General features: G+C 50.4%; 7 protein-coding genes across 7 annotated transcripts; 2 read left to right on the forward strand and 5 right to left on the reverse strand.

The window, feature by feature from the left end:
* Window positions 1-1,414: 1,414 nt before the first annotated feature.
* Window positions 1,415-2,164, reverse strand: VTN00DRAFT_7616 (uncharacterized protein; the record flags this gene model as incomplete). Its single annotated transcript, XM_069434379.1, has 1 exon — window positions 1,415-2,164. One exon carries the CDS (start codon window positions 2,162-2,164, stop codon window positions 1,415-1,417), a length of 750 nt encoding a protein of 249 aa, XP_069285882.1.
* Window positions 2,165-4,305: 2,141 nt separating this feature from the next.
* On the reverse strand, window positions 4,306-5,738 carry VTN00DRAFT_7617 (uncharacterized protein; the record flags this gene model as incomplete). The annotated part of the gene is made up of 2 exons (XM_069434380.1): window positions 4,306-5,589; window positions 5,661-5,738. The coding sequence occupies 2 exons, from the start codon at window positions 5,736-5,738 to the stop codon at window positions 4,306-4,308; spliced, it is 1,362 nt and encodes a 453-aa protein (XP_069285883.1).
* A 1,312-nt stretch (window positions 5,739-7,050) lies between these two features.
* VTN00DRAFT_7618 (uncharacterized protein) lies at window positions 7,051-8,660 on the reverse strand (the record flags this gene model as incomplete). Its single annotated transcript, XM_069434381.1, has 4 exons — window positions 7,051-7,718; window positions 7,777-8,290; window positions 8,349-8,376; window positions 8,455-8,660. 4 exons carry the CDS (start codon window positions 8,658-8,660, stop codon window positions 7,051-7,053), a joined length of 1,416 nt encoding a protein of 471 aa, XP_069285884.1.
* A 2,306-nt stretch (window positions 8,661-10,966) lies between these two features.
* On the reverse strand, window positions 10,967-11,457 carry VTN00DRAFT_7619 (uncharacterized protein; the record flags this gene model as incomplete). The annotated part of the gene is made up of 4 exons (XM_069434382.1): window positions 10,967-10,993; window positions 11,067-11,148; window positions 11,225-11,256; window positions 11,362-11,457. The coding sequence occupies 4 exons, from the start codon at window positions 11,455-11,457 to the stop codon at window positions 10,967-10,969; spliced, it is 237 nt and encodes a 78-aa protein (XP_069285885.1).
* Window positions 11,458-11,812: 355 nt separating this feature from the next.
* On the reverse strand, window positions 11,813-13,220 carry VTN00DRAFT_7620 (uncharacterized protein; the record flags this gene model as incomplete). The annotated part of the gene is made up of 2 exons (XM_069434384.1): window positions 11,813-12,677; window positions 12,730-13,220. 2 exons carry the CDS (start codon window positions 13,218-13,220, stop codon window positions 11,813-11,815), a joined length of 1,356 nt encoding a protein of 451 aa, XP_069285886.1.
* A 542-nt stretch (window positions 13,221-13,762) lies between these two features.
* On the forward strand, window positions 13,763-16,173 carry VTN00DRAFT_7621 (uncharacterized protein; the record flags this gene model as incomplete). The annotated part of the gene is made up of 2 exons (XM_069434385.1): window positions 13,763-15,994; window positions 16,054-16,173. 2 exons carry the CDS (start codon window positions 13,763-13,765, stop codon window positions 16,171-16,173), a joined length of 2,352 nt encoding a protein of 783 aa, XP_069285887.1.
* An 863-nt stretch (window positions 16,174-17,036) lies between these two features.
* VTN00DRAFT_7622 (uncharacterized protein) lies at window positions 17,037-17,807 on the forward strand (the record flags this gene model as incomplete). Its single annotated transcript, XM_069434386.1, has 2 exons — window positions 17,037-17,081; window positions 17,157-17,807. The coding sequence occupies 2 exons, from the start codon at window positions 17,037-17,039 to the stop codon at window positions 17,805-17,807; spliced, it is 696 nt and encodes a 231-aa protein (XP_069285888.1).
* Between the last annotated feature and the right edge of the window lie 245 nt (window positions 17,808-18,052).

Raw genomic sequence — 18,052 nt, forward strand, 5'->3', positions numbered from 1 at the left:
TTTGTTTGAATATCATACTGTCACGGGGGGGGGGGGCCTAAAGCTCTAGCCCAAACTCGCGGGGGTTTATCTTGGGAACAGGAAACAAGTAATATAACTTGCCTTTCTAGGCCTGATTTTGGACTGGGAGTTCGGAATGGATGAGCTTCTTCAGACAACTGTATAGGCTGGATTGATAGACAAGTTGACCACGGGGTCCTAATGCCCGTGGCTAAGGAGCGTCTTATATACATTGCTAACCGAAATGGTCCTGCTGATTAGGGAACCGAATCAAAGACCTCCTATCGATTCGCATAGCCTGAATCGAGAGATGAGGTCTGATTGGCATCCTTACTGGGTCATCGGTCCGTAGTTTCTCCGAAGGTTCCCCCCGTCATAGCCTCACTTCTGCATATGCTGTAACAGACACATGTGCTGGTAGAAGCATGTGAACTTTGATTCAGCTAATCCTTACATCATGCATAAAGTTACTAAGTTTGATAGATATGATAGGAGGGTAGGTGGGGATTAGATCTTTCTTTTTCCCATGTGTTGTATCTTTCCTATAGGATCTCCCGTATTTCTGTGTCGGAGAATTGACTAGGGGGCTAAACTTGAGACTTGGGAATGTAGTACCCGGGACTTAGGACTGGCAATGAGTAGGAGCCATCGTGGCCGAGATGTTTGAGGTTCATTATATCAATATCAATATGATATATGTCTATGATATTGTACAGAATTCATTTAGTATCTATCAAGTAGATACTGCATCTTCTCCTCCATCTTAACGACGGAGAAGGTACTTACTCATCTCAAGTGACGAGGCGTATATCATATCCAAAACATGCTATTGCTCCTCTCTGGAGCAAGAGCTTTTCCCTTCCTGCATGCATCCTCACATCATCCACCACCGACGACGACATCGCCATCATCATCAAGGCCCTTGAGACGCGGCTGTCCCGATGTGAAGTTCGCCGTCCCGCTATGATGGGTATACGATGAATGCGGGCGCTGCTAATATCGATGGTGCTGCTGGGTGTTACGATTGATTTGAAGTCTTTGAATCAAGTCAGTCAGTGTTAATGAGGATAAGACGGTGGTTTCTGTCGGGTAGATGAATGATCATTTAACCGTTTTCGTCTGCAAAATGTGAAAGTGTGTTCAACTTATACAGTCACTTGGTCTTTCCTTATCCTACTAATCGTACTGGACATGATTCAATTGATCAATTTGCGCCCCTATGTCCTAGCAGAGCCTCATTATTTCTTTCTAAGAAAGAAGCAAAAGTCACAACTGGGCATTCTGCAAGTTGTAGGATTACTGCGGATATTCGCAGAATAGTCTAACTTGGGGGAGTCATGGTCTTAGTCTCTGACCGAAGACGATCCTTCAACACGGAAGAACTTCCAGAATCGAATTCGTTACTCATCCCCATTCACGTTTCATCATACTTTTCAAATTCAACTATAGTCAGGTGGCTATCAGTGGTGTCTTCCCTCTTTATCCCTAATGAGCGCGGGGATACTTCTATCGGCCCACAGTAATCCCTATCCTCATAGTTCCCCCCAAAGGATCGCGACTCCGGAATGATCCGAAAATTGAAGTTGGCCGTCGATCCGGTCTTTTCGAAGCCCATGAACTCGCTGATGCCATCGTCCACGGCCAGTCGCCGCCAGTATTCGGCGATGGCGCTCGCCATCTGTTTCTGATGTGCGTTGGTCAGGTACGATTGGCTTCTTGTTGCATATGAGATCTTGAATCCGGGAGCTGCGGTCCTGCGCGTGATGGTGCTGCTGCTGTTGTCGTTCAGGAGCTGATCAGGGGCAGGAAGGTGAAGAACTATACCACCGTTACTGTAGCGGTTGACCCAAACGTCGTGAGTGATATTGTTGTTATTGTTGTCGTCGTTGCTGATGCTCGGGCGGATCATCAGGCCTTTTATCAAGAATCTCTCATGCAGCTCAGGCTCTTCATCGTCTTCTTGACTGCGCTGCTTCCCACCAAGGTGATCAGAAGAAGAGTCAGGCAAGATGCCTGCATACTGAACGCCATGATCTGCCATAGCCTTGACGAAGATGTCTTGATAGCTCCCAATACTAGAGCGACGCTGGACGCCATCCAGCGCGTCAGGACCAAGACCAGTGGCTGAGTTTGCGACTCCCCAGCGTGCCAGTGCAAAGAGCATTGAAAGGCCAATGCTGATGACCCTGGACCAGTGTTTGCAGTCCGTGGAATGTGTGAGCTCGCAGATTTGACGAGCGAGCTCGGGGCCGAATGTGATGAAGACAACCATATGAATGATGATGATGATGAGTTAGTAGATGTAATTGAATTTGGTATTTTGATTATTATTTATCTTGAATAGAGGGTAAAATAAACGTACGCAGCCTCACTGGTACCAATCTGATTGACACTGTCCAAAACAAGCCGACACGTCCTCGGCATTCTCGCATCGAGGCGAGGGGCAGTGAGAGCAGGCAAATCTGGGCTCTGGTCTGCCACTACCGATATCTCCCCCGTAAAGGCCTCTTTTTCTTCTTCTGGGGCAGGATATGCCTGCACAGCTGCACAGGCAGCAAAAAGGAGACACAGAGGAGTCAGAAGCTTCATGGTATCGGCGGGTTTCTTATGCCCTTCTGTAGTAGGTGAAGAAAATATATGCCACAGGTTCTGAGGAAACTGTATTCCATTAATATCATAGTACACTAAAATACGGAGAAGATATCTAAAAAATGGTACCTTGTGATTGATGCAAAGATCACCGACAACCGTGTTTGATGAAAAGCAGAAGCAACAGAGGATGGAATGTCTCTTCTTCTTATATAGATTGCCAGATTCCCATTCCCCCACTCGAAGCATTCTCACTGAATCGTGAGCCCTCAGAGGTCGCTTTTTCGGAATCCTCAAAAAACCCATCCAGCAGAGCTGCTGTGTCCGAGTCGAAAGATGCTGCCTTCTTCTTCTTCTCCATCTTGTGTAACTGTTCCGGGGGTTGATTTAGTAGAGGAGATTGTCATATGAAGGATAATTTCGGTAAGTCTGGAAGGTTGCAGTAGTCATGCGGATTTGTTTGCCTGATGCAAGTTGGATTGGATTGGAGAGAGATTCTCTGGTGATGTTCTTGTGAAGGGGAGGGTCAGGTGAAATGACCTTCACATTCAATCAAGCCGCCGAACGATGTTGGTTGGTTTGTTCCCGAGTCGCTTTTTATGCAACACAATCAATCCATCACTTGTCTTCAGGGGAACTGCATAGGAGGGTGTATTGCAACACCTTTTTTTTCTCTTGGTTAAGATTCATATTGTTCCATGTCTAAATCCTTTTTCTAAATATAATTAAGGTCATGTGAAGGGACTTCAAAAGTGGGCTGATTCGTACATAGCTTGCGAGGTTCAGGTACGTCCCACCCGTCGGTTATCCGGTCTATTGGCAGGAAGTTCAAACCTGAAGCCTTTGCGAAGTGTTCCAATGGCAAGGAGATCCTCCATGCTATTAAGCAACTTCCTCTGCAGATTCATACTGGGTTTTGGGCTAGCATCCTCGATGGCGTCTCTTTTGGTCCCGCAGAGAACTTGAATAGGTTACATTCTCGATCTTTTTCTCATGGGAAAGCAAAAATTAACGTGAGATGCATTCAAACAGGCACAAATTCAGTGCTATGGAACAACAAACCTATCTTTCTGTTCTCAGAGCCCCTGTTACAGATGAGCTTTTTCTTGTGTTAGTGAGCAGCTCGGAGCACTCTCCCTGTTCCGCAAAATCTTTCCTCCTTTAGGTAGGTGATCTAATCAATCTTTGAGGTATCTATCTGTCTTTGCTGAAGCGTTCTTCCCCTTTTGGGCGGAGCCCCTTGTAACCTGTGGACAGTAAATTAGGTACAGTATACTTTAGTTACCTTGATATATCATCTAAGTTGGATTGCGTAAAGGGCTCCCGATTTTCAGAGAAATAACTGTCTAGAAGTAGACGGAGATCTATGGACGGGCTGAGAGTTTGCTTGCTCGCCATGTGTACTGTGGCGAGGAGTGCTCTAAGGATTCTCTCAGGAATGAGAGTGTGAGCTTTGAAAAGAAAGCTATGTTGGAGATCACTCTTTAAATCAAGAGATCCAATGTCACTTGCCTCAATTGGGATTGCATATGGTTAGATGATATTCTACGTTTGATCCAAGAAGTTCGCGTTGATCGAACAGAATCTTTGCTCAATGATAAACGACCGCCGGTCCAGCCGTCGGCATTTTCGACTGGATAACTATCCCTGTCTATTTTAAAACCTATGTACCTTCCCAACGAGCACACAATACCTAGTGGCTATCAGGTTAAAACTTTACTTTCTTGCGGGCGACTTCAGCGCTGCAAACACAATTCCGCAAACCGCCAACATGGCCACTCCGCCCGTCGTGTACGCCATCTCACGTCCACCCCACCAAAACAGCGAGCAAAACAGCACCGGCCCGGCCGCTCTTCCGACCTGTCCCCAGCTCCTCAGCTTGCCTAGGACAATTCCGCGCTCGCCCTCTCCGGCCTCGAAGCTCCCCAGGCTGTTCAGGCCCGTTACGACGGTGGCGCTGGTCACGGCCAGGAGGCAGCCCGCGGCGTAGAGGCCGGAGATGGACGAGATGCGCGCGAGGAGGAAGAAGGATATCGTGCAGGCGAGCACGCCCACACGGATGGTCACAAGGGGCGGGAGGCGGCGCACAACGGTCCCCTGGAGGAGGGAGGCGATGAGGCCCATGAGCGAGAGAAGACGTCCATTGAGGGCCGAAGGGCTGGATGTGCTGTTGTTCGCGTAGAGCGTTGCAGTGAGGAAGGGGAGGGAGAATTCAAGGCCAGAGAAGGGCAGGAGGAAGAGGAAATGGGTGATGTTGAGTAGCATCGGATGGTTTGTATGCTCGCGCGGAGACTGCTGGTTAGCCTCCGCTTTTGTGCTTGGGATACTAGATCCGTTCGGTTTCGAAGTTTCCGTGCGAGCAGCCTCGGCCTTGCCAGCGTTCACAAAACGCGGATGCGTCTCAGGGAGGTAGAAGTACAGATACGCCGTCTCCAGCACGATCAGGAAGAGCGAGAACCCCGCGGCGGTCGCGAACGGATTGGCAGCCACAGTGGTGATGCTCGACAGCGCAGCCCCCAGCGCCGGTCCACAAGTGAAGGCGACGCTGAAGCAAGCACCCACGAGCGCCATCGTCGCGCCGCGCTGACTCTCGTCGCTGATGTCCGTCGCGATCGCATTCGCGAGCTGCACGTTACCCTCGCTCAGACCACCGACTATCCGGCTCGCGAGAAACGTGCGGAAGTCCGTTGCCGCGACCCACAGCGCGACGCTCAGAATGTTGCCTGTCATTGACCAGAGCAGGGCGGTTCTCCGGCCCCGCCTGTCGGACAGACGGCCGATGAAGGGCGCAGCGATGGCCTGGAGGAGTGAGAAGAGCGAGCCGAGCGCGCCGCCCAGGAGGACGATGTCATAGCGCGAGTCGATGGGCTTTGCGAACGAGTTCTTGTACGCGTTCAGGTAGTGGAAGATTCGATTCAGGAGGGACGTTGGGGAGGGGTCCCGGTTGAGATAGAACGCGAGCAGGGAAGGGAAGAGGGGGAGGATGAAGGTGAAGGAAATCTGCGTAGCAGGAAAAGCGATTAGCAAAAGCTCGTAGTTTCTATAGGAGCAAGGAACCAGAAGACACCAACCAAATCCAAAAGAAGTGAGGTAAAGAGGACCTTCAAGATCCTCTTTCGTTGGTCCCCAGAGACCGAAATCGACACCATGGCCGGGAGTGAGATACTAAGCCAGCGATTGCGTTCAGTTCAGAGACACGATGAACATATACAGCATAAGCGCCCGAGTGGGAGAAGAAAAGAAAAAAAATATATATATATGCAACGTTAATACAGCATGAGAAAAGGAGATGAGGACAGATGGGTCTCAGGAGTCCAAGTTTCCAGCTGTCAGAGCGAAGCTCCAGCCTCGGCCTGTTCCACGCCGGCGCAGCCCTAAGCCCTACCGCATCTTATCAGATCGTCCCGCCCCGTGCCAAACCTAGAACGAACCAACAACTTACTGTGATCACCGGCCACGAACCTTCATAAAAGACGCTAAAGACAGATCCCCCGCAATCGCCAGCAGAAGACGGGATACTCCCCAGAACTCCCATATTTATAAAGAAGTCTTCTCTTTGAGAAGTCCCTATTCTGCAACAGGCCTGTATCTGTCTACTTAGGATACATGCCTGCGAGGTGAAGATTGTCGGGCCTGACCTCAAGTATCCTACGAAAAATGTTGCAGAACAATGCACAGCAGAAGACATTTCGCAGCATCCGAATCCGATCGTACCATTGTTCCACGTAACTAACCGCTAAGGCATAACACCGTGTCATCGTAACCCCCCAGACCGTCCCGTTTCCACCGCCCCCCCCTATCACCAAACCTGCCAGATCCCCCATGCCCCCCGAGCCCAGTTCAGAAGACCGAGGCATTCATAGGTCAAAGAAAAAATAGAATACATAAGTTTGTTGTGTAGGTCGGATATGTCGACGACGCAAGAAAACACGAAGCCTTCCTCTGTCCACATATCGAAACAGAAAAAAGGCATAAAGGGGGAATACATGGGAATCGTAAAAACACATACAAAAGGGGAAAAGAAACGAGAAGAGCAAGAAGGGGATATGCACGCTCGATAAACGCAGGACAGATATAACAGAGGAACTTTTCGAGACCTTCAAAATATCAGGAGAAAAAAAGTACATGAGAATTCTTCGTGTCCGCGTTTCGAGACGCTCGCAGTTGCGAGTCATGCTCTTGTTGATGTTTGAGAGATTCGTTGCCTTCGTGGACCGTAACAGCGCCGACCAACCCAAGGAATAATGGACAGGAAGGAATAAAAAGAGATGGGCAGAAGAGGGGCAGTCTAACGAAGAAGCGCGGCTCAATGCCAGGCGGAAAGCACAAGGAGCAGTAGGGGCGATCGAGATATCGGGTATGTGCGAGAGAAGTCCCTGCAACCCCGCCGTTTAGTCGATAAACACGGCCAAAACATTAGGCGTCAGGCTTCTCGAGAGACAATATTGGGGTGCCAGATAATCACTGGCTTGGAGTAGGAGCCGGGGCTCCATTGGTGCCATTTGCGCCTTGGTGACCCTGCTGGCCTCCGAATCCACCTCGTCCACGTCCGCCCCGGTAGTCACCACGGCCGCGGCCGCGTCCCCTGAAGTCGCCACGACCGCGACCACGGAATCCGTCACCTCGCCCACGTCCACGACCGCCTCGGCCACCACGGCTGGGCTGTCTCTGGTGGTGGACCACCTGTTCGAAACCGTCATTCGTTTCCTCCTTCGCCGGAGCAGCGGCTGGAGCAGTGGCATCAGGGGCAGCAGGGGCTTCCTCGGTCCAGCCGTTCGAGGTCTGGGCCGCAGGAGTAGCCTGGAGACCAGTCTCGGTCTCAGAGGGGTTGCGCGGCACCTCGACCCAACCGTCAGCAGTAGCAGTGGTGGTCACGGATTCAGCAAGTGGGTTGGCCGCATCTCCAACAGTAGCCTGTGGTGGGGGTGCGGAAACCTGCTCCGGCTCGGGAGCTGAGGTTGTGAAACCATTGGTGGTAACAGTCTGGGCATTTGCGGTGGTATCTTGAGGCTCGCTCAGAGTGCCGTTTGCCAAGGTAGTATCAGCGGCAGGGGCAGCTTCGGTAGCTGGTGCCTCTTCGGTCCAAGTCTCCGGAGCGTACTCTTCTGACGCTTGCTTCACTTTCCCGTCTACAGTCTTGTCAGCACCGTAATTTATGGTGTTGTAATACCTAGTGACAGTACTTACAAGTCACTTCAATGAGGTCACCTTCAACGCCGGCGATCTTCTCATCCACGCCACCAATCAATTTCAGCATAGAGTCGACAGCCTCATCGGTACCACCGTAGACCTGGAACAGGACACCCTCAAAAGCACGGCTCTCGGGGGAAGTCTCATCACCAGAACGTCTCATAGCAGCAGCAGCGCGCAAAAACTTGCTCAGGACGAGCAATTGATCTCTAAAGCTCTTCTTGCTGGCTTCTGTAGTTTCAGCGACAATCCTTTCCCGCTCGGCCTCCAGCTCCTCCTTGTGCGCCTTCTCGAGAGCCGTCTTCTGGTTGGCAAGGCGTTCCTCGTAGTGGGAAGCAAACTGCTTGTACTGGGCGATCTGGTGCTCCAACTGAGCGACGTTGGCTTCCAAGGTAGGCTTCTTCAGCGCCTGAGCCTTCTGGTCCACATTGATCTTCCTCTCGGCAACTAGGTCATCGAGCGACTTGCCAGGATTTTCGGCGATGATAGTGTCGACTTTGGAGGTAGCATTCTGCAGAGGATATCGCATTAGCAGAGGGAATTATCAGAACATAGTGGCTGTGACTCACCAGTTTCTTCACGGCATTGCGCAGGCTCCTGCAGGAAACATAAATCAACACATTGTCCAGTATATTACATGCATAGACAACCATGAAGCAGCATAAGGATGCTTACTTCTGGAGATCCCGCAAGAAAGTGTTCTCAGCCTCACTAGAAACACCGTTTGTCGTAGGCTCAGCAGAGGCTGGGGTCTCCGGGTTTGAAGGGACAGAGACAGCAGCATCGCCATTTGAAACAGCGTCGGCCTTTGCACGCTTCTTCTTGGCGGACTTGGAATCTGTTTGTGGCGGAGGGTTGTTGGTGACGGTGGTGGCAGACATGGTGGGGAAGGTAGTCGGTTGTGCGATTGCAGCTGGCGCAAAGGGGAGAAAGAGACAGACCAGTTGCCAGGGCAAGAGGTGTCAAGTAGAAATATTAGTATTCAGGGGGTTTATAAGACTAGGAGAAAGCAGCAGGGTTGCTGGCGTAGAGTAGAGGAGGGCGTTGGGAATTAGTTGGTGTTGACAGGTGAAGTTGGGCGGCTGCGATGTTGTCGCGAATGAAAGAGGCGGAAAATAGAGCGGGAGCTCCTCCGATGATATGATCCAGTACTGGATCGCGTGCCAACAACTATGTCTCCACTCGCAAACAAAGCAGAGTTTGGAACAGAAAGAACCTGGTGTTCTGTCTGTCTTCTGATCCGTTTTCGTCTTCTCTTTCTGCTCGTACGCCGTTCAAGAGTTTTACATGGATTGTATGTACAGTATTACTCCACACGATGTAGCAATTGACTGAATTCAATTCCCTTCGGAAGCCAACTTGTGGGTATCATAGATACTACACCGCCCCGCGCCGGAGATCTGCATCTTAATCTCTTAAGACGGAGAATCGACACGGTTTTTTTCGGCGTCAGCCGACACCACTTGCACCATCGCCTTCCCTCCCATGATAGTTGATATTCGGCCAGCTTCTCTAATAAAGAGACTTAATATCGTCCCTATTCAGTAGAATGTTTATTAAAAATATGTTCTTTGCCAATACATACAGGATTTTTATTTCCAGTGTCTGCATGCGGGGTATTTTAATTCAGTGTGCGTGAATGTGAGGATAATTTGAGGACGTGCATTTTGAAGAACATGCAATTCTGGTTGACAGTTTGCAAATTTAATTTGGTTATCTTTGCTTTTTGTAACTTCATTATTTTATTGTGCAAAAAGTCATCTCTTACTCTGGTATAGTTGCTCTTTGGAGCAAGACGAAGTTGGATAAAGTCGGTCTTGCAGAGGTGAACGCTGTAAGCCGTAAAGGCTTCTTCCTTACTGACCTTGAATAGTACTGAGATAGCAAGAAATAAGATGGTAATATGCCATCCCGAAGCACGGGGAACGAAAAGAGCTAGATATAAAGATTGGATCGGACAGCCCGCTGACTTCTGGACTTAGAGAGGAGAGGGGGCGAGGCTTCAATATCTCTATCTGCCAAGCCTATTGGTCACTTTATGTGTAGTACGATTATATTGTATGTGTAAGCAGATCAAATAGAGATCTCATAGGGCTCTAAGTTCCAGCGAGGAATACACTATGCATTGCCTCTGTATGTCAAACACGTAACATGGTAAAGAATTAGCTGTAACCCAAAAGAAAAATCAGATTTAGGTACTAAGTAACCACAGTTGATCATTGCCTTCATGACTCTAACAATAGTGATAAATTTTTGTACTTGTACAGGTGGATCTGGGCCTCGCAGGAAGTGCAATTGGGTCCTGCTTGACATACCTTATTCGGACCTGCTCATCGCTCAAATACTTAGGTGGAATGTAGGAACTGCATTAACATTCAAGGTTGCGTAGCATTTATTCATTGCCTCTAAACAGTACTGACGTCTAGAGCATGATATAAACCATCTAATGTTGGTACTTACCTGATCGTGGTGGGTATTCCTCTGGATGTTGGTATTTCTATCCTTTGTCATCTATGGAATCTTTTTGCAACTGGTGATCCATACAGGAGATCTTCTTCTCTTCCGGAAAAGTATGCAGACTGGTAGGTATATCTTACTTCGTTTGATACCTTCGACCGCAGAATAGATAGCTTACGCTGGAACGATCACTATCTGATCGCCATGTTATTTTTCAGGGCATCCTGGACGAAGAATATTTTGGATATTTGCTCACGAACTACCTCATGTCAGCGGCAGCCTTTTTTGGGTAGACTAGATATTTGTGTCTTTCTGTGTAATTTGATTAGATTTACTATATCACTGTACAATATTTACTGACGTCAATTGTAGATGAAATAAAGAGCGCTCCTCAGGAGAACAGGATGCATTTCTTGGCAAGACAGCATCGTGGCTTCGGAGCTCGAGTTGTTTCCCTTCCGCGCCGCATTGAAATAAAAGATGGTGCCATACAGGATAAGAATATATCAACAATTGCACCATATGGTAGACATTCTCTGGTTGAATATCTCAACAGCAAGAATAATGTAATATTAGTGATATGGTCACCACGACCATGGGTATCTTAGGTAGATAACCGATACCTGAACGCCAATATCCGTACGCCGCCCATACGCAGTACACGTGTCACGCCCAACAGCGCGCTCCGCAGACAAACACGAAAACGACCATTCAGCGACCAAAGTGTCGCTTATCCTCTGAACTTGCGTAGCGTTCCCTGGAAACCAATATTAGGCCACTGTATACCGGCAAACGGGAACGAGTATGGTGGAGAGGGGTGCTGCTCGTACCTCGGTGACCTTCCGCACACTCTTGGCAGATATGTTCTTTTCACCGCTTCTCCTCGACTGTATCGAGGCTTCGCGCATCAATCTGTGATGAATTTATTCGTAAATGTACCGTCCCCTACGGATGATCGCGTGAACTGGAAGAGTGGGTGGGGGCTCACTCTTGCATGAAGAGCATGTAGTCTAGGAAGATCTGTGAAATGGTCCGGACCGCAGATTAGTCGATCAGTCTGGAAGATATGAAAAGGACTAATAAAAGACATTACACCTGCAATACTGTGATAAGGGACCGACTTACCAGGATGTCTGCATTCTTGCTAACGCTTCGATTCGAGTGTGCTTTGACGATGCGCTTGACGGTTGCGCGAGGGTAGAGCTTCTGTGTCGCGGGCATTGTCGCTAGAAAGAGGTTAAAATAGACAAAGGAGAGGATTTCACACGCAGCAAAACACGTTTCCGCAATATGGCTGTCGAGGCTGCTCGACTCTTTCAGCCAGCTCCGATAGTGAAATTGACTTCGCTGGGTGTTTACAGCAGGGGGCGCCACGGCGGCGTGTGGGGAACATTAGTGGAGCTCCGGATACGGGCGGTGTCACATGCCGGCGGCGCATAATCTGCCCATACCACGCACTTGGTATTCAGGTAGATGCGTTCAATTTTATATCATAGGATTCTATACCAGTCTAAGATAATGTAGACTAACTATGCGGATACATGTCTATATATAAAATAGAAAGTCTTAGATGTATTCACCGGCGCCGGAGCCATCTAAACCATTTCCAGGCATACAACGCTGCAATAGAGCCTGCAGCCAACCTCCAAGCAATGAAAACATAGATGGCAACCCTCAAACGGTCATAATACCCTCTCAGCATAATGCCGACGGCATGAGTATCTGCCTTTGCAGAATCCTTGCCGTAGTATCTGCCAACGCCCATTCCACCAATTCCAACCTCGTTGGGGTCGTGGTCAGCATCACCATCAGCACTCTCATCGTGTGTGACAGGCAGCGCGGCAGTCTGACTGTCGACGGCTGTCTCATTTGGGCGTCCTAGAGCCCTGACTCTGAGAGCATTGCGTTTCCGCAGGCGATACGTCAAAAGACTCACGATCAAGCGCATATCTGGAGGAGTAAAAGTCGGATACTTCCAAAGTTTAACTGCGTTGTGAGGAGGGAGCATATCCAGAAAGTCCGCTAAGATACCCAGGGTCAATCCCCAAAGGAGCAGAGGACGGCTCCTGTCATTAGAATCCGCTTGGTGGCTCAGGTACCATGCCTTCCACTTTTGGAGGGGCGAAAGAGACTTTTTGTTGCTGCTGTCATCAGGAATAAATCCGGGAACTGAGGGACATTGCAGACTTTCCGTGGGAATCAGTCTGATTGCGGAAAATTGCATTAGGCCAACCATCGAACGGTAAAGGAGACGGGCGAGGAAGCCGCCCCTACTGGAATATCGTTCGGAAAGATCGACATGCTCAATGGTACGCAGCGACGGAGACAGAAGAGCCCGGAGTGAGACCCAATGGGTCGATGCCACCTCTGCCGGCTGTAGCTTGAGCACTGGTGAGCTGGCGGAAGTTAACAGAAAGATAAAGGGGCAGAGAACCATGAGCCTACAGCCGGATCAGTATGATCTAAGCAGGGGGACAGTGACGAACCACATACGGTACACTGCCCCAGGACGCAGTGACCACACGCTCCGGTAGATTGGCAACATATATACAGTTGTTTGTTGTCAGATCGAGACCAATCTCTTCGGCAGCCTCTCTGATCGCGGTGGCCTTGTCGTCTGCATCATCCGGATCTCTCTTGCCCCCGGGAAGCGCGACGTGACCTGTCCAGCGATCTCCTTTTCTCGAAGCCCGCTTAATAAATAGGACTTCTGGATCACCGTGTTTAACCCATGACTGAGAAAAGAAGCTATCCAGTCGCTGGATAACTGATGCAGACTGATCGTCCACCTCGGGGATAGACGATTCAGGCCAGTGATGATAGTCAGGGCGGACTCTGAGAATGAGGGCCACAGACGCTCGTCTCCTGCATTCCGGTGGATTGGGAACATGGGGATATGGATGTTGATGCAGGTCCGCCAAAACCTCGTGAAGGGATTCCGGCAAGAGACCTGGAGATGCCGCCTGGGAGGTGATAGACGCCATAGAGGCGAGAAAATAGGTATTAGGTGGTAGTATCTAAATGAAATGTTATATGGCCGATATGTAGAAATTCAATCAAAAAAAATACTTTAGGAACATATACGTCTATCCATCTATCCAGAAACTCGCCGAGGTGGAAGAAAACAGATGAGGTATGGATTAGTAGCGGCAATCTGGGGTACTCCGTCCAGCGCGTCCGACCAGGTCGGGGAAAGGTTCCTCCCTGTCGCGGGCCGACCAGCTGATTCCCCGATCGGGCCTAGCTCGGGACCTCCGCTTCCATCTGAGATCACACACCTCGGGAAGCTTGCAATTGGCTATCTCCGAGCTCTCGCCAGGCACGTGTGCTGAGAATACCTCCCGGCGTCGTGCCGTCGCCCTTCCTGCAGCTCTTTTCAACTTCGTCACAACCGATTCGAGGCTTCTATCTGTTAGATTTAGTGTATCCATAACCCACACGCACTGTACTGGTCATCCTTATTCTTATCTTTCACCGTATATTCTCTCCGCCAGCCCAGCCAGGCAGCTCCCTTCATCCCTGCGCAATGCGTTTTGGCAAGACCCTGAAGAACTCCATCTATCCACCATGGGAGGGAAACTATATTGACTACCACAAACTGAAGATTTTATTAAGGGAACGAGATGTGACGGGCGAGGATCTGAGCGACGTCGAGAGCGACCCGTGGACGGAACAGGATGAAGAGGCCTTTGTGCAGGAGCTGATCAACGTTCAGCTGGACAAGGTCCACGCATTTCAGGTGCAGACGTCTCGTCAGCTGCGCGAGCGTACCTCTGCATGTGAGGCGAAACTGGAGCCATTGGCTCCGAAAGACGATGAGGAACCAGAGGTGACCGACGAACAGAGACGGAGGGCCCTCGCCTCCCAGGTCCTGCGCGAGCTCGATAGCATTACTAAAGAGGTCAGCGAGCTGGAGAAATACAGCCGTATCAATTTCACCGGATTCCTCAAGGCTGCGAAGAAACATGACCGGAAGCGTGGCGCACGCTACCGGGTCAGGCCTCTGCTCCAAGTGCGCCTCTCGCAGCTGCCTTTCAACTCCGAAGATTACTCGCCTCTCCTCCACCGACTCTCCGTCATGTATTCGTTCGTGCGCCAGATACTCAACCCGGGTGTTCCGGAGGGCAAGGAGGGTGCCAGTGCAGACGCTCGTTTCGGTCAAGATGTCTATACCTCGCACAAATTCTGGGTCCATGCCGATAATATCCTGGAGGTCAAGACATACATCCTGCGGCGACTGCCCGTCCTGGTCTATAACCCGAAGTCTTCCAAAGAATTGGATGTAGTTCCGACGGATCCGACCATCACATCTCTGTATTTCGACAATCCTCAATTTGAACTCTATAACCAAAAGGTTGCCAGGGCGCCGGAAGCTGGGTCTTTGAGGCTGCGCTGGACAGGACAATTGAAGGACAAGCCAGCTATCTTCTTGGAGAAGAAGATTGTCACTGAGGATGACCGAAGTCGAGAGGTCAGAGTGCAACTGAAAGAGAAGCACATCCAGGAGTTTTTGAACGGCCAATACAAATTCGACAAGAAGGTTAGCAGGCTCTCAGACCAAGGGACTGGCGAGTTAGAGCAGGCAGAGTCGCTTCGAAGGGACGTGGATGAGCTGCAGTCTTTCATCCGGGAGCATGAGCTGCAGCCCATGCTTCGTGCCAATTATACCCGGACAGCCTTCCAGATCCCCGGTGACGACCGAATCAGAATCTCTCTAGACACCAATCTAGCGCTGATTAGAGAGGATTCGTTGGATTTCGAGCGACCTTGTCGGGATCCTTCTGACTGGCACCGCAGGGACATTGATGATGCCGCGATGGAGTATCCATTCAGCTCGATAAGACAGGGAGAGATCATTCGTTTCCCTCATGCTCTACTGGAGATCAAGTTGAGAGGTAGCGGAAGGGCAGGAGAATGGGTGAGAGATCTGATGGCGTCTCATCTTGTCAAAGAAGCCCCAAGGTTTTCCAAGTTTGTCCACGGAGTCGCGCAACTCTTCGAGGACAATGTCAACGCATTCCCGTTCTGGCTGGGTGAACTTGAGAATGACATCCGACGTGACCCTGAAGAGGCCTTCCACGAGGAGCAGGAGAGGCAGGCGAGGCGTGCCGAAGAAGAACATGCCGTGGGAAGCTTCCTTGGTGCGAAACACGGTCATGCAGCCAAGCCCCTTGTCGGTTCGCCCGTTTCCAGGCTTCCTGATGCAGGCCCTGCCGGTGCTCTAGAGGCTCCACGTCCGGGACAACCTCAACCCAGCCGCGAACCTGAGCGCCCTGGGGAGTCTTACCGAGCCCGCGATCCATCAGTAAGCCCCTCGATACCATCGCGGCTCACCAGTATCCTCCCTTCGTTTTCGATGTCCCGCTACGCACGCGCTCGTCGCCAACGAGTCACTCTTCCGCCGGGGGTCGAGGAACCTAGGATATGGCTCAAGGACGCCGGGCCAGTCCGCGTGGAATCCAAGGTGTGGCTTGCCAACCAACGGACTTTCATCAAGTGGCAGCACGTCAGCGTTCTCCTGGCGACTCTATCACTGGGTCTGTACAACGCTGCAGGCAAAGACAACGATATTGCGCGTGCGCTCGCTATTGTCTACACGTGTTTCGCTCTTTTCGCTGCGCTGTGGGGGTGGCATATGTATGAATTTCGTTCGAAGCTCATTCGCCAGCGCAGTGGACGTGATCTTGACAATGTCCTGGGTCCGATTATTGTGTGTATTGGATTGGCAATGGCGTTGGTGCTTAACTTTGGATTCAAGGTATGTACTGCACCTGGTTCTTAAGAGTTCGCATGTGGTGTGTCTAACACCATCTGTAGTATGCCGCTGTGCGCAAGGAACTCGAGAGTCAACCCTCTCCACCCTCTATATCTTCCAATGCATCGGCTGTTATTCTTGACGATTCACGTTCTTGGAGATTGGTTAATCAGGCTGCCTAAAGGATCTAGAGATGACGACTTGCACGTGTTACGATGTACGTTGTTTCTCTATTTCTAATGACAGACAGAAAAGTACTTTGGAAAGTGCGGGGTATAAGGAACTTGGTAGTATCAAGACGACGACTTATTCTTCAACTCAACAGACTGTCATGCGTTATTTCGGAGGGTTCCCAAGGTCGTCTTAACGTATTTTTATTTTTCATTTTTGATGTTCTATTTTCTTACTTGCTTGACTTTTGGTTTATAAGTGGGGTATTGAGCCATTGCTGTTTGGAGTTGGTCGATTTATAGTATAGATGAGATCGCACCAAAATGACCTAATCGCACTGTGCGGAGTGTACCTGATGATGTCATCGCACCGGCCACAGATCCGAGATGGCGCAACAATAAATCCGTCCTTCAGATGCTCCCTTGCAATACAATGAGATAGAAATGTGATACACGATACTATAGAGTCCCATGACTAATTTGAAAATGATCCACCTCCGAACTTACACGCTTAGGTAGAGCGCGACTCAGTGGTCTGTCAGGGTTGGACGCTTCCCCGCATCGGGATCCCAACCGACTCGGCTTGATCAGAACACCGATTATTGATTGGTAAGCAAATCCATACTAGTTAAGTTAACTATCCGCGACGGGGTCGTCGGATGGGCATTTATTTATGCACCCCAGCTGCACCTACGGATGTAGCGTATAGACTATCTATCTTCGAGCCATCAGACAATAAGCATATCGAGCCGTCCATCCACAAAACACTCCCAATTGCGATCCCAGTTACAGAGAGGATCAACGACCAATATCAAGAGATCCAGTACACATACTACAATCCAATCAATCTTCCAACCGTGGCGTCCCGCGCAATCATGACGAACTTCAAAGTCCATATCGTCTCTGACACGGTGTGTCCGGTACGTACCTACATATATCCCAGAATACCTCCTTTATTATATTTCCAATGTACTAATGTACATGTACCACCGCAGTGGTGCTACGTCGGCCACAGACGCCTCTCCCGCGCCATCGCAACCCACAAACTCTCCCACCCCACAGACACCTTCTCCATCTCGTGGCACGCCTTTTACCTGAACCCGTCCGCGCCGACCTACCCGGGCGCCGACAAGCGCGAGCACTACAACGCCAAGTTCGGTCCGGAGCGGACGGACGCCATGTTCGCCCGTTTGTCCGCCGTCGGGGCCGCGGAGGGGATCGCGTTCAAGTTCGGTGGACGGACCGGTAGGACGAGGGATTCGCATCGGTTGATTTGGTGGGCTGGTCAGAAACAGGTTGAACGGGGGCAGACGGAGACGTCTGGAGAGGAGAAGACGCTCCAGACGAAAGTCGTGGAGGCGCTGTTCAGGGCGTATTTCGAGGAGGAGAAGAACATCACGGATCGGGCGGTGCTGGTGGACGCGGCGGTGGAGGCGGGGTTGGAAAAGGGGGAGGTGGAGAGGTTTTTGTTGGAGTCGGATGAAGGGGGAAAGGAGGTCGATGAGGAGGCCGCGCGGGCGACGAGGAGGTTCGTCACCGGCGTGCCGAACTTTACGATCCAGGGGAAGTATGTGGTTGAGGGGGCGGATGATCCTGCTGCATTTTTGGAGGTGTTTGAGAAGGTTAAGCAGGAGGAGAAGAAGTAGATATTCTGCTGTAGTATGTACATACAGTACATAGGTCCCTAGGGAACATACGGTGGTATGGATGTCCTACGTGTGTGGAGACTGTATTTCGAGCGAATTTCATGTGTCATTTCATCGTCTGAAGATAGCTAAACTCGACCGTCACGGTCTGAACTGAAGAAAAATTTCACGCCCTGAACGCCGTCCTGTTTCCTCAGCGAGTCAAAAGCGCCAACGGAGCGCTGTAAAAGAACCATTAGAAATTA

This window comes from Thermoascus crustaceus (assembly GCF_041956765.1).
Source record: "Thermoascus crustaceus strain CBS 181.67 unplaced genomic scaffold VTN00scaffold_5, whole genome shotgun sequence".
NCBI classification, from domain to species: Eukaryota; Fungi; Ascomycota; class Eurotiomycetes; order Eurotiales; family Thermoascaceae; genus Thermoascus; species Thermoascus crustaceus.